General features: G+C 43.2%; 1 protein-coding gene across 1 annotated transcript in view; it reads left to right on the top strand.

Moving 5' to 3' along the window:
• The window catches only part of MYPT-75D (Myosin phosphatase targeting subunit 75D), a 77,095-nt gene that overhangs the window by 50,858 nt on the left and 10,395 nt on the right, over positions 1-15,842 (top strand). The window contains exons 4-9 of the mRNA XM_028300208.1: positions 2,097-2,293; positions 4,034-4,285; positions 7,471-7,596; positions 9,594-9,669; positions 10,903-11,044; positions 12,251-12,373. Coding sequence (XP_028156009.1) covers positions 2,097-2,293; positions 4,034-4,285; positions 7,471-7,596; positions 9,594-9,669; positions 10,903-11,044; positions 12,251-12,373 — 916 coding nt within the window. The remainder of the gene's footprint in view (positions 1-2,096; positions 2,294-4,033; positions 4,286-7,470; positions 7,597-9,593; positions 9,670-10,902; positions 11,045-12,250; positions 12,374-15,842) is intronic.

The raw sequence follows: 15,842 nt of genomic DNA, 5'->3' as shown, positions 1-15,842 counted from the left end.
ATTACTTTTTAGGGTTCCGTAGTTCTGACAAGGAACCCTTATAGTTTCGATATGACTTTCTGTCTGTCTGTCTGTCCGAGGTTTTGCTTAGGAACTATTGGCCCTAGAGAGCTGTAATTTTGTGGAGGTATGTATAATAATCACGCCGACAACACGGTAAAATAAAATTTTGAAAAAAAAAATGTTTTTTAGGGTAGTTCGTAAAGTAGGGATGATTTTTTTTTTCATCTTCTACCCCATCGTGTGGGGTATCGTTGGATAGGTCTTTTAAAATGGCTTAAGGGTTTCTAAGACTATTTTTCCATTTAGAGATTTGTTTGCAAATTATTAAAGTTTAAAGTGCCAATTTTTGTTCAAGTAAGGAGCCCCCCCCCCCCTCTAAAAACTAAACTGTTGGCTTGAAAAATCTAGAAAAATTAGAAGAAAATATTAAAAGTGCCTTTAGATGAAGTAATTGCTTGCTTCTGAAATATATTGTGTTAACGACGGACAACTACGGAACCCTACACTGCGCGTGGCACGACACGCACTTAGCTATTTTTTTTTTGTTGCGGGTAGACTTACGTCTGGGTTATTATTATGCAGTTTATAGATTGTTGTTCAATTTTATTCACTTATACTCGTGCTAGAGATTCATATTCATGGAAGTTCCATGTTCATATTCATTTATTGCATCTTCTTGGAGTGTTTGATTGAAGTTTTCCGCATTATTTTATTTACGAGTAAGAATCACGGATTTCTGTATTTAATAAACATAGTATGTATTTATGTTACTCGTAGTAGACCTTAATTTTTAATCGTACTTAGTAATTAATTAAATCAATGAAATTATGGTGAGATGTCTAAAAGGCCAGTAACTGCTAGTACCGTGAGCACGAATAATGTTAAAACCATAATATAACCAATATTACATCGCGGTTATTGTTTTGTTGTTCATACAATCAAATCATCATACCACAACGATAATAATTATTATTCGTGCTCTGGGTACAGAAGTATATTATTTTTCTGTGGTACAAATAATATGATGTTCTTGGGGTTGTTGATTCATCAATTCTTAGTAGGTACATAATTAGGTCTATTTTTCCTTTCTTGCTATGTGATAAGAATACGTCGCACAATACCTCAGTACCTATCGCCTATTTCGTAAGTTGACACCGTCATTTAAAAATCCCACGATATGATACTCAGTACTCACTAAAGTATTTAGTAGTAAATTATTCGATAAAGCACGTTGTATTTAAGCGTTTTATTAATTAATGACATATTTAAAATTCAGTGTTATTTTAATTGCAATTTATGTCTTTCAAAATTGAAATTAACGCCCGTATTCACAAACGATGCTTGCTTAAGTGAAGCAAATCGAACGCACAGCGTTGAATAGAGCTCTGCANTAGACCACGGAGCAAACGTCAATGCAGAAGACAGCGAAAAGTGGACGCCCCTGCACGCCGCCGCCACCTGCGGGAACCTCAACCTGGTGAGCGAGTAGTGTTTACAGACACTGTCCCCACTCTAGTGCCGTATCGATAGCGAGGCCATGATNTTTACCAATAATACTGCGGTAGGTGTAGTTTTCGATTTCGTTCACCGGATCAAAGGCCGAGCTGCATATTCATAAAATATAAGAAAAAAATATTTTCATGTTTATTTAACCTGATTTTTATATTTTAAAAGTATTCAAACATTTAGATAATAACGTTAAAACATTTAAAAATAATCGTATGAGAACGTTTTCGACTTCTCCACGGACGAAGTCGCGGGCAAAAGCTATTTGTAAAATAATTAGACTAAATTAATAAAAGTGCCTAGCCAAAGTCATTATTCCACGCGGACGAAGTCGCGGGCACAGCTAGTAGATTATAAATTCGAAACCAACTCTGTCTGTCTGTCTGAACCGGTTTTGATGAAATTTGGCATAGAGATAGTTTTAGTCCCGGGAAAGGACATAGGATAGTTTTTATCCCGGTTTTTGAAACGGACGCGCGCGATAAAGTTTTTCTGTGAAAGACAAAATTCCACGCTGGCGAAGCCGCGGGCGGAAACCTAGTTGGACCATAAATAATCATTACAACAGTTTCGTTTTCCCTTTCCAGTGCGGCGTCTCCTCGCGCGCGGGGTGACGCCGGACGCAACGAACGAGGATGGGTTAACGGCGCTGCACCAGTGTTGCATCGATAACAACGAGGCCATGATGCGGCTGCTGTTAGACAACGGCGCCAACGTTAATGCAGAAGACAGCGAGAAGTGGACGCCCCTGCACGCCGCCGCCACCTGCGGGAACCTCAACCTGGTGAGCGAGTAGTGTTTACTGAGACACTGTCCCCACACTAGTGCCGCCTCGACAACGAGGCCATGACGCGGCTGTTGTTAGACCACGGAGCAAACGTCAATGCAGAAGACAGCGAAAAGTGGACGCCCCTGCACGCCGCCGCCACCTGCGGGAACCTCAACCTGGTGAGCGAGTAGTGTTTACTGAGACACTGTCCCCACACTAGTGCCGCCTCGACAACGAGGCCATGACGCGGCTGTTGTTAGACCACGGAGCAAACGTCAATGCAGAAGACAGCGAAAAGTGGACGCCCCTGCACGCCGCCGCCACCTGCGGGAACCTCAACCTGGTGAGCGAGTAGTGTTTACTGAGACACTGTCCCCACACTAGTGCCGCCTCGACAACGAGGCCATGACGCGGCTGTTGTTAGACCACGGAGCAAACGTCAATGCAGAAGACAGCGAAAAGTGGACGCCCCTGCACGCCGCCGCCACCTGCGGGAACCTCAACCTGGTGAGCGAGTAGTGTTTACTGAGACACTGTCCCCACACTAGTGCCGCCTCGACAACGAGGCCATGACGCGGCTGTTGTTAGACCACGGAGCAAACGTCAATGCAGAAGACAGCGAAAAGTGGACGCCCCTGCACGCCGCCGCCACCTGCGGGAACCTCAACCTGGTGAGCGAGTAGTGTTTACTGAGACACTGTCCCCACACTAGTGCCGCCTCGACAACGAGGCCATGACGCGGCTGTTGTTAGACCACGGAGCAAACGTCAATGCAGAAGACAGCGAAAAGTGGACGCCCCTGCACGCCGCCGCCACCTGCGGGAACCTCAACCTGGTGAGCGAGTAGTGTTTACTGAGACACTGTCCCCACACTAGTGCCGCCTCGACAACGAGGCCATGACGCGGCTGTTGTTAGACCATGGGGAAAATGTCAATGCGGAGGACAGCGAGAAGTGGACGCCCCTTCACGCCGCCGCCACCTGCGGGAACCTCAACCTGGTGAGCGAGTAGTGGTTACAGAGACACTGTCCCCACACTAGTGCTGCATCGACAATGAGGCCATGATGCGGCTGTAGTTCGACCATGGTGCCAACGTCAACGCAGAAGTCAGCGAAAAGTGGACGCCCCTTCACGCCGCTGCCACCTGCGGGAACCTCAACCTGGTGAGCGAGTAGTGTTTACTGAGACACTGTCCCCACACTAGTGCCGCCTCGACAACGAGGCCATGACGCGGCTGTTGTTAGACCATGGGGAAAATGTCAATGCGGAGGACAGCGAGAAGTGGACGCCCCTTCACGCCGCCGCCACCTGCGGGAACCTCAACCTGGTGAGTTCGTATAGTGTCCAGTCATTATAGTAAGTTCACCTCGGAATTCGAGATACCCAGCTGTAGTAGTGATTACAGAGACACTGTCCCCACACTAGAGTCGCGTCGACAACGAGGCCATGATGCGGCTGCTTCTCGATAACGCGGCAACGTCAAGGCAAAGGCCTTTATGCGATCCTTCAACATGCAGGAACTTAAACCTGGTAAGATTACGCTGTTAAGTCTCACAACGAAGTAGACTAACCTTAATTATAGATAGCTCCAGCACTAGAAACTAGATACAGCTGACTGCCTAGTAAACATAAAAAGAAAACAGGAACCACGCAATAGAAATTTTTCGCTAATCATTGTGCCTTGTATTTGAACAAAAAATGTCGTTGTCTGAAAAACTGACCATTGTTAATGAAATTTTATTTATTTTTATTCAGGTCCGAATACTCATCCAGCGAGGCGCAAACCTTTTGGCCGTCAACGGTGACGGCAACATGCCATACGACATCTGCGAGGAAGAGAGAACGCTAGACGCGATCGAGAGCGAGATGGCTGCGAGGGGCGTCACCCAGAGACTGATAGACGAGACGCGCGCCGCCACCGAAATGAGGATGCTGATGGATGTTGCGGAGCTGGTCAAGGAAGGGATGGACTTGGACGAGCCGAGGGATAACCAGGGTGCTACTTTGGTAAGTATTTTTAAACACTTTTTTAAAAAGAAATAAATATTGTAAAGAATGTCAGAAAGTGGTTCATAGATGAGACGTAGGTCGCCACCGAAATGAGAATACTGATGGAATTTGTAGAGCTGGTCAAGGAAGGGATGGACTTGGACGAGCCAAGGGATAACCAGGGTGCTACTTTGGTAAGTTTTTATTTAATCTTGGTACCAAAAAATGTCACCGAATGACTAATAGATGGGGTGCGTGCGGTCCACCACCGAAATGAGTATGCTGATGGATGTTACGGAGCTGGATTAGGAGTTGATAGATATGGATGAGCCGAGGGATAACCAGGGTGCTACGTTGGTAAGTTCTTATCAAAAATATTGCAAAGAATAGGCTCAGAGACTGATAGACGAGACGCGCGTCGCCACCGAAATGAGGATGCTGATGGATGTTGCGGAGTTGGTCAAGGAGGGGATGGACTTGGACGAGCCGAGGGATAACCAGGGTGCTACTTTGGTAAGTATTTTTAAACACTTTTTTAAAAAGGAATAAATATTGTAAAGAATGTCAGAAAGTGACTGATAGATGAGACGTAGGTCGCCACCGAAATGAGAATGCTGATGGAATTTGTAGAGCTGGTTAAGGAAGGGATGGACTTGGACGAGCCTAGGGATAACCAGGGCGCTACTTTGGTAAGTACCAAGTTCTTATCAAATTCCCATGCCAAAGAATGTCACCCAGAGATTGATAGACGAGACGCGCGCCGCCACCGAAATGAGGATGCTGATGGATGTTGCGGAGCTGGTCAAAGAAGGGATGGACTTGGACGAGCCGAGGGATAACCAGGGTGCTACTTTGGTAAGTCTCGTTAAAACTTCATGTCAAAAAATATCACTAAGTGACAGATAGACGAGACGCGGGCCGCCACCGAAATGAGGATGCTGGTAAATTTTGCGGAGCTGGTCAAGGAAGGGATGGACTTGGACGAGCCAAGGGATAACCAGGGTGCTACTTTGGTAAGTTCTATTTTTAAGCGTGAAGGGAAAGAAAAAAGTTTGCAAAGAATGTCCCCTAGATACTGATAGACGAGACGCGCGCCGCCACCGAAATGAGGATGCTGATGGATGTTGCGGAGCTGGTCAAGGAAGGGATGGACTTGGACGATAATCAGGGTGCTACTTTGGTAAGTTATTATAAAATATATTGCAAAGAAGGTCACACAGGGACTGATAGACGAGACGCGAACCGCCACCGAAATGAGGATGCTGATGGATGTGGCGGAGTTGGTCAAGGAGGGGATGGACTTGGACGAGCCGAGGGATAACCAGGGTGCTACTTTGGTAAGTTTTTATTAAATCTTGGTACCAAAAAATGTCACTAAATGACTAATAGATGGGACACGGGTCACCACCGAAATGATAATGCTGATGGATGTTGCGGAGCTCGTCAAGGAAGGGATGGACTTTGACGAGCCGAGAAATAACCAGGGTGCTACTTTGGTAAGTTTTATAAAATATATTGCAAAGAACGTCACACAGGGACTGATAGACGAGACGCGCGCCGCCACCGAAATGAGGATGCTGATGGATGTTGCGGAGCTGGTCAAAAAAGGGATAGACTTGGACGAGCCGAGGGATAACCAGGGTGCTACTTTGGTAAGTTCTTATCAAAAATATTGCAAAGAATAGGCTCAGAGACTGATAGACGAGACGCGCGCCGCCACCGAAATGAGGATGCTGATGGATGTTGCGGAGTTGGTCAAGGAGGGGATGGACTTGGACGAGCCGAGGGATAACCAGGGCGTAACTTTGGTAAGTATTTTTAAACACTTTTTTAAAAAGGAAAAAATATTGTAAAGAATGTCAGAAAGTGATTGATAGATGAGACGTAGGTCGCCACCGAAATGAGAATGCTGATGGATGTTGTAGAGGTGGTCAAGGAAGGGATGGACTTGGACGAGCCGAGGGATAACCAGGGCGTAACTTTGGTAAGTATTTTTAAACCCTTTTTAAAAAAAAAATATTGTAAAGAATGTCAGAAAGTGATTGATAGATGAGACGTAGGTCGCCACCGAAATGAGAATGCTGATGGATGTTGTAGAGGTGGTCAAGGAAGGGATGGACTTGGACGAGCCGAGGGATAACCAGGGCGTAACTTTGGTAAGTATTTTTAAACACTTTTTTAAAAAGGAAAAAATATTGTAAAGAAGGTCACAAAGTGGCTGATAGACGAGACGCGAGCCGCCACCGAAATGAGGATGCTGATGGATGTGGCGGAGTTGGTCAAGGAGGGGATGGACTTGGACGAGCCGAGGGATAACCAGGGTGCTACTTTGGTAAGTTTTTATCAAATCTTGGTGCCAAAAAATGCCACTGAATGACTAATAGATGGGGTGCGTGCGGTCCACCACCGAAATGAGTATGCTGATGGATGTTACGGAGCTGGATTAGGAGTTGATAGATATGGATGAGCCGAGGGATAACCAGGGTGCTACGTTGGTAAGTTCTTATCAAAAATATTGCAAAGAATAGGCTCAGAGACTGATAGACGAGACGCGCGCCGCCACCGAAATGAGGATGCTGATGGATGTTGCGGAGTTGGTCAAGGAGGGGATGGACTTGGACGAGCCGAGGGATAACCAGGGTGCTACTTTGGTAAGTATTTTTAAACACTTTTTTAAAAAGGAATAAATATTGTAAAGAATGTCAGAAAGTGGTTGATAGATGAGACGTAGGTCGCCACCGAAATGAGAATGCTGATGGATGTTGTAGAAGTGGTCAAGGAAGGGATGGACTTGGACGAGCCGAGGGATAACCAGGGCGTAACTTTGGTAAGTATTTTTAAAAAGGAAAAAATATTGTAAAGAATGTCAGAAAGTGACTGATAGATGAGATGTAGGTCGCCACCGAAATGAGGATGATCGGTGATGGAACTATGGAAGTTGCGGAGCGGAGGGGATGGACTTAGATGAGCTATTATGAGGATCTCTGTGATTCTTTCACTAAAGGTTTATAATTTTCTTGGGAAGCATTATTAAATCATTCAGTCTCCACTGCATGAAAACGACCCTCTTTTAAATTCAATAGGCAAATGGAGAATTTGAATTACACTCCCATGTTCCACAATAATATTTATTTATATGTCAAATTCCCCTACAAAAAGTTCATTCATCATTTAGAAATTCATTCATTTTGTAATTGTTACAGCTGCATATAGCCTCGGCGAATGGCTACACCAAAGTGGTGGAGTTCCTGCTAGAGCACCGGGCGTCTACTGACGTGGTAGACCACGACGTTTGGCAGCCAGTTCACGCGGCGGCTTGCTGGGGACATGTCAGTATATGTTTGGTTTATTGTCTTGTGCATGGGGTGGAAATTTGTATCATAATTGTGTGTGAAATAAGGTCTTTTTATACGTTGTGTGTGCATGTCTGTGGTGGAAATGAGGCAATATTGGCCTTGATTGTACTTTTATTAGGGTCAAGCTTTTGATTCTGGCTACACAGGAGTTGCAGCGGTAGAATCGAGAGATGAAAATAGCCCTGAATGTGATGTAAATATGGTATTACCAGAGATGACGTGTGGTTGTTTTTGTGAGAGGTTCAGATGAAATAATAAAGGATAGTGCCAGGGTCTGGACCAAGTGCTGCCCAGAATCAACACATAGTGCATTTTGTTCCTCAGACCAATACTAATGTATTAACCGAAGCGCACTGCAATCTATCCCTGGAGTTAAGAGAAAAAAAGAGTTTTGTTTTGAAATATTTACATACAAAATATCATCGATGTATACGTACTACGCATAAGATTTCGCGATTTTGGCATTAAATAACACTCGCTANACAAAATATCATCGATGTATACCTACTACGCATAAGATTTCGCGATTTTGGCATTAAATAACACTCGCTATGTTGAACTTAACCATACTGCATCCGTACACCTTACTTTAGTGCGACTTAGACATTCTTTATAAGCGATCTAGCGCTGTTGCAATAGTTTGGTTACTTGACAGAAATCATTATTTCCAAAATGAATCAAGAAGTTTTAGTTCTCTATCCTTGCGAAAAATCAATTTATTGGTGTATTACAATCGATTATTGAAGTTATTGTAAGCTAAAACTTCTTGCTCTATTTTAGAAATAATTAATTTCGGTCAACTAACCAAACTACTGCAACAGCGCTTGATCGCTTATAAATAATGTCGAAGTCGTACTAAAGTAAGGTGTACGGATGCAGTATGGTTAAGTTCAACATAACGAGTGTTATTTAATGCCAAAATCGCGAAATCTTATGCGTAGTAGGTATACATCGATGATATTTTGTATGTAAATAATTCCAAACAAAACTCTTTTTTTCTCTTAACTCCAGGGATAGATTTCAGTGCGCTCCGGTTTACAAATTAGTATTGGCCTGAGGAACAAAATGCACTATAGTTTCATTCTGGGCAGCACTTGGTCCAACTTCCATACATGGATTGGCACTGTCCTTTGGCCACTTTAATAAATAGGTTTTAGTAAATTTGAAACGGGAAACGAAAACGTTTAGTGACTCTTCTATGTGTGCTATAGTTGTTGCAATTCACGAAGGCGACTGAGCTTTACATGTGTGGTGGCTCGCTATTATTGTTCGATTTTCATAACTTTTGATAGACATTACACTATCGTTACATCGTACACGTACACACACTAGTAAAGCTCACTCGCCTTCGTGAGTTGCAAGAACTATAATATGTGTATACTATTTGGAAAGATTGGAGTATAAAAATTAATTGATAAATTTAGCTTTTATCAGTTGTCTGATTAAAAATCTATTATGACAGTATTTACGCTTTTCAATACTACGAAACTTATCCGATTTATGATCATATTATAGTGGAATCATAATCAGATATTATGATCTGTGGATCACTTATCATAGTAGGTATTTTACGATCATATTTTTGAGGAAAAACAAATGCAGGCATTTTAGATATTTTTGTTATTAAAATTGGCTGTAATTGCGACAAGGCTATGAATGAATTTTAATTGACAAATACCTTGTCTTGTATATGTCACCGTAAAATTGTGAATTCCGTCAGATTATAATCTGACGTAGTTAAATTACAATCTAACCTAACCTAACCCACTATTAGTTTACAATCTAACGCGTTATATTATAAACTGACAGAGTTCACAATTTTACGTTGACATATACAACTTTGAATTGGCATGCTGTAATAAACAGATATTGCGTAAATGACCCACACTAACATGTGTATGCATGCGAATGCATTGTGAATACTTGTGAATAACCCATAATAAATAAATAACGCGAGTTGTTTGTTTCAGTTAGAGGTATTAGAGTTGCTTGTGCAGTACGGCGCTGATCTCAACGTGCGGAATAAACACGACGAAACGCCTGCAGGTAATGTGGAGGCAAACGTGACGTGCTAATGACATTGTAAATATTATGATAGGCGCATGTTACTCGTATGTATTACAACTACTGGGGTATGGTACAATATTCCTTATCGTTTGAATAGGTTTATTGAGCATTGTTTAGAAAATCTTATTACCAGTGTGCGGTGTGACTGACCACTTTAGCTGTGATAATTTGGCTCGAGGCTATTATTTTTTTTTACGTTACGTACTATCATTGCATCAGGAGGGCCTACACCAAAATTCGCGCGTTCGCACGCACGCGTATTTGTATAGAAAAATAGTACCTATGAGCATGGCACAGTGTGTAATATTGCCTTAGATGCTTACATCCATGTTTTATGAATTCAATCGTTAGATATTACTATGATCTACAAAATATACATATAAATTTTACTATGATGTATATTTTAATCCACTCCACCATCAATCCCTAATTTTAAGTTACCCCTTTGAAAACAAAATTCTAGTTATGTGTTACCATAGACCATTACCCACCACTTAAAAATTAAGGATTGATGGTGAAAACGGGCATAAGTTTCCACATGCTTGGTGGGAGGCTTGCGAACGCGGTGGGTACCCGCCGTGGAGTGCAGACCCGCGGCAGGAGCCCGTAGCGCTAGCGCAGGTCAATGAAACATCAAATAAACCGCACCTTCCGCGACGCGAACTTTAACGATTTTCTTCTGACACAATCATGGTACCCCAACAATATTGGTGTTATTTGAAAGCCCAATAAATATACTTAAAGAAAAACACATTTAATTTCTTAATAAATGATTAACATATACCATATAATGTGACTTGAAAAAATACCTCACTTTGGGCCCACCTATGGGATCAATTAGACCAATTTTTATGGTTATAAAACCAAATAATGATTTCACGTATCCTCTTTAACAGATGGATAGCAATTAAACCCAACTTAACAGTTTTATAGCCATAAAAGTTGGCTCTAGCGTAACTACCTATTTTTTGAAGAATTGACTCTGGATCCTTGTAAAGACACATTTTTGGGGTAAAAACCTTTCCTTTAATGAAATGAAGGTTAGAACTAGGCTTTTAAATGGTATTAATATTGGTGGGAAGTGGGGATGCATACGTTTGAAAATGCTTGTTGCGGGAGGTGCGATTTATTTGACGTCGAGTGTATTATGACATCATGCAGTTTTAAATTCAGTGAGTCAAATCATAATCTAATCCTTGTTTTTCCGTGCAGATATCTGCGAGGAGGGCGAGATGCGCGCGCGCATCGTGCGGCTAGCGGCAGAACAAGAGGAGCGGCGACGACGCGCGCTGCACGCGGCCGGCGAGCGCGCCACCACCGCGCGCCGCTCCTCCTCCACGGCCAGCGCCTCAAGGTACACTGCTACACTGGAGCAGTGGTTCTTAACCTTTAAGTCACGAGGGACCATTTTATCAAATTTCTGTCTTGTCAGGGACCACTTTTTTTTCAAAATCCTATGATAAGAGAGGTCGATTTCTCGCCCACTGTGCGTCGTTTGCGTTGTGTTGACTTGACTCATCACGTCACTTGTTTATTACGATGTCTTCGTGGACCACTTGGAATGCCTCCAGGGACCACCAGTGGTCCGCGGACCACCGGTTAAGAACCACTGCACTGGAGGATATACTGCATAGAGTAATGCCGCTCCTCCTAACTGTAACTACAGTCTGGTTGCCGAGCACATAGATTTTCGTCCATTGACCCCAAGCTACCCATCCTTATCGCTCGCGCCTAATTATATTGCTGTCACGACTGTGCGACGGGCGGCCGCAGTGAGTGTGCAAGCGCGACAGCAATTTGGTGCCAAATATTTTTTTTATAAAAAAAAAATACGCATTTGATCGGCGACCGGACTTTACGTAACTTCATCTGAATCTGACTTGGGACTAAAAAGGGACTAAACTGCTACTCCTGAGTCTCACTCGGGATTAAGAAGGGGAAAGATTCTGCTGCTCCCGGGTCTGACTTGGGACTAAGATGGGGAACAGTTGCTCTTCCTCTTAAGTCTGACCTCTGAAGTTCCTCTTGCTCTTGTATTTGACGTCGGATTACGGTGACGCGCGCTGCACGCGGCCGGCGAGCGCGCCACCACCGCGCGCCGCTCCTCCTCCACGGCCAGCGCCTCCAGGTACACTTTAATAGTACTAAGGCCTAGGCATTTGATCGGCGACCGGACTTTACATAACTTCATCTGGATCTGACTTGGGACTAAAAAGGGACTAAACTGCTACTCCTGAGTCTCACTCGGGATTAAGAAGGGAAAGATTCTGCTGCTCCCGGGTCTGACTTGGTGTTAACACACTGAACTTGCGATGTTCTGAACTGTACTAAAGGGTTAACTCAAATAAAACCACAATAGTATTGTACTAAGACAAGACGTGTATTAAGTTGTTCGAAAATATACTCTGTAGTCACCCATATTATGTATGGGCCAAAAAATACTTCACTTGCGCGAGTTAATAACGTACAGCGCCATCTGTTGGTGGCGTTTTGAACTTAATACATAAACACTCTTAAACACTTGGGACTAAGATGGGGAACAGTTGCTCTTCCTCTTAAGTCTGACTTCTGAAGTTCCTCTTGCTCTTGTACCTGACGTCGGACTACGGCGACGCGCGCTGCACGCGGCCGGCGAGCGCGCCACCACCGCGCGCCGCTCCTCCTCCACGGCCAGCGCGTCAAGGTACAATGCTACACTGGAGCAGGGTTTCCCAATTATTTTTTGCCAAGGAACCCTAATTGATTATACTTTTCCTAGCGGAACCCCCGTACTACTCCGCCCGCACGCCCTGCCCCTCCCTTGTGCGTAAACAAGTCGGTGCGAGCGAACAACGTCGGTCACGAAACGTGGGATAATATTTTTTAGGGAACCCTTGCGGCCTTTCCACGGAACCCCAGGGTTCCGCGGACCACCTTTCGGGAACAGCTGCACTGGAGAAGATACTGCATAGAGTAATGCCGCTCCTCCTAACCGTAACTAAAGTCCGGTCGCCGAGCACATAGATTTTTGTCCATTGACCCCAAGCTACCCATCCTTATCGCTCGCGTCTAATTATATTGCTGTCACGACTGTGCGACGGGCGGCCGCAGTGAGTGTGCAAGCGCGACAGCAATATAATTACGCATTTAATCGGCGACCGAACTTACATAACTTCATCTGAATCTGACTTGGGACTAAAAAGGGACCAAACTGCTACTCCTGAGTCTCACTCGGGATTAAGAAGGGAAAGATTCTGCTGCTCCCGGGTCTGACTTGGGACTAAGATGGGGAACAGTTGCTCTTCCTCTTAAGTCTGACTTCTGAAGTTCCTCTTGCTCTTGTACCTGACGTCGGACTACCGGCATTTCTGCCGGTCCAGTAAAATCGCCGGAAGGCCTAGCGGCGGTACAAATTGTATGAAGCTGTTCACATTATCCCGGATCCGGCATTTTAGCCGAGTCCGGCATTTTTACCGAGCGTTTTGTCACTGTGAATTTTGTGAACGAGTTTGTCCGGCACCGGTTAGTGCTCCCCTCGCGTCATTCGGCTCGCATATTTTGATGAAAGTAGACTGACTTGACTGTCTTGTGGGATCCGGCATCCGGGATTGTGAATAGCTTTATAAATTGTACAGCCACTAGCCCTTTCGGGAGTTATACCGGTCCCACAGATTTTCCGGTCCGGCGTAGCGGGAACCGGGCAAAACTACATAAGATGGATCATCTTAGGACGGGACTAGANAATACTCAATCCTAAGTGCTTTACATAGAGCTTGGTTTGCTAGGGCAAACATCTACAGTGGTGCGCCGACGCTGCTTAGACTCGAAACATGAATGAACGGGGGCGGAGCAAAATCGAGCGTGTGTGTGCAAACAATTTAGGCCCTTAAGGTGTCAAGGCGTTCGAGTCCCCGATAGTTCACCAACAAACCCCAACTCTGTAGCCTTATTCACGTAACAAAACTTCAACGACAACAAATCGCTGAGTTGCGATCCTATTGAGTAATCGTTCTATCGAAACGACCATTGTAAATACGGACGGATTTAGAACCGTTTTTCAATAGGACGACTTCTAAAGGTCAACGAGATTTTGACTGTGTCAAAATACGTGATTAAGGCCACTGGTTGAAGAATCAACAAAATGACATGAAGGTATTGGAACTCCATGAACAAGACGTTTAAGATAGAAACAAATGCCGACGCATAATCGAGAAATCCGACCCCGCGTAACGGGATAAGGCTCAGAAGAAGATTAGGTACACCAACAAAGTTACATACATTTTTATTTGGTTTTGGCTTTCTGTGCACATTTCGCCAGTGTCAAGTCTTCTTGTCGTGTCGACAACAAACCTACACAGTGTCAGCGCAAAACTCCGCTACAAGAGTGGCGTTGTTAGTAACCTTCATTAAGTTTTTCTGCGTGCAGTTTTTTGGGCACGCAGGGCACGATATCATATGCTTCGTCGACTGGATCTAGGATCCAAGAGTCCCCACCTGAACAGATTGTCCGTACTACCTGCATCCGAAGTCTATTTAAAGACTTCCAGGTAAGCCAGGGGAGCTCATGTCCAGGTGGAGAACTCTCAGACATAGGGACAAAAGGCCAGGGAAGATCAGCTCTCTCAAGCACAAGTTCCTAAAAGGCCGCCTTCTACTGGCCCGATTGTTGTTTTATCGTGTAATGGATAACTATTTTGATACCTATTTAAGTATAATCCGTCATGTAGAAAAAAAATAGTTGAATATAATTATGTCTCAAAGATAGAAACTACACGAGTCATAAATCTAACGTCAGTTATAGCACTTGAAAGCAGTCAAGTTTCACAATTCGTGCAATCACTCAGCACGACATATTATTGTTTTATTGAATTCGATCTTAATTTATGTACTAATATTTCCGTCGTTCATAGTGCCCTTACTGGCTAGTGATAATTTCGCTAACACATCGAATTTTAGAAAAATATAATTATGATCGAGTCATAACTACCGGCCTCATTAATATTTAATGTCCTATTATTTATTGGTTTATTACCTCTATAAAGCACTGGCCCTTCTTTCCGTGATAATTAAGTAATAATAAACTAATCTAATCCGCAATTAACTTATAAAGAACTAATATTTCCCTAACTATAAACGATTTCCGTGACGGTCTATCAGCTAGGTATTTAATTATAAGGTAACATTTAAATTACGCGCTTTGCCTAAAACAATTATTAAAATTAATTGACTACGTAATAATTGTAACAATTAATGCTAATAAGTCAGTTATATGCCCGCTTTCCACAATAAAGACATTAGAAACTGCCATACAAATGGTAATACCATTTTACCATGCGTAAGGGGAACCTCAGCCTCAGTTAGTAATGAATGAAAATCTTTTTAATCTGCTTCTTGAAGTGTAGCCGTCGCTTATTTCCTTTTATCGCGCCGTATAATTAAACTAATCAACATAATAATTGCGACGCATCCGCGGGGCGACGTAATTAAGCAAGTAATTTAAGTCACAACGCAAGTGGATGGAGTAAGTCCACAGTTCCACACTACAGCCAGATGCTTAGTAATTTACAGCATCCCTTAGTAATATATTATAGTGTAGTGCTAAACCAGGCCTTCCCTGCCATTTATGTGATATGCCCGTCTTGGAAAAAATGCTCACGTTGTTTTTTACTCTGTGGCAATTCATTTTAAAACCTATTTCTGTAGAACCACGTTTGCCAAGAGCTCTTCATAGTACTATTGTATAGTACACATATACATATTGTTCTTTACGTTGCATTTTTAATTGCCCAAGCTCTTCGATCTTTTTTTTAATACAACATAGAGCTCTATTGTTACTAGTTTTTTCACTTGAAATAGGTACATATTTCAATCTTGTGTCGTTTTTTTTACAAACTATAGGTATTTGAGTTTGATATGAAATGAAGTTTCTGTTTTATCTTTACTGTGGTCTTACTATCGTGTGGCACTCGTAACACGCCCGTCGAGTTGAAATGTAAATAAATCATTTATTCAGCTTTCGACTTTCTCATGATGAGTTTAAGATCCGTATTGAGTAATTTGAATTAAAAATGGCGAGTAATGAAAAATCAAGCAATAGTTTATTTGATTTATCGACTTCAGTACGAAATTAATTTTCTTTTACAAAGCAATCTGCTGGGGTTATAATTTACTCG

The sequence above is a fragment of the Ostrinia furnacalis genome, unplaced genomic scaffold (genome assembly GCF_004193835.3).
Source record: "Ostrinia furnacalis isolate ACB-3 unplaced genomic scaffold, ASM419383v2 OfSCF0710, whole genome shotgun sequence".
NCBI classification, from domain to species: Eukaryota; Metazoa; Arthropoda; class Insecta; order Lepidoptera; family Crambidae; genus Ostrinia; species Ostrinia furnacalis.
Note: the sequence above shows the minus strand (reverse complement) of the source record. Positions and strands in the feature narration are given on the sequence as shown.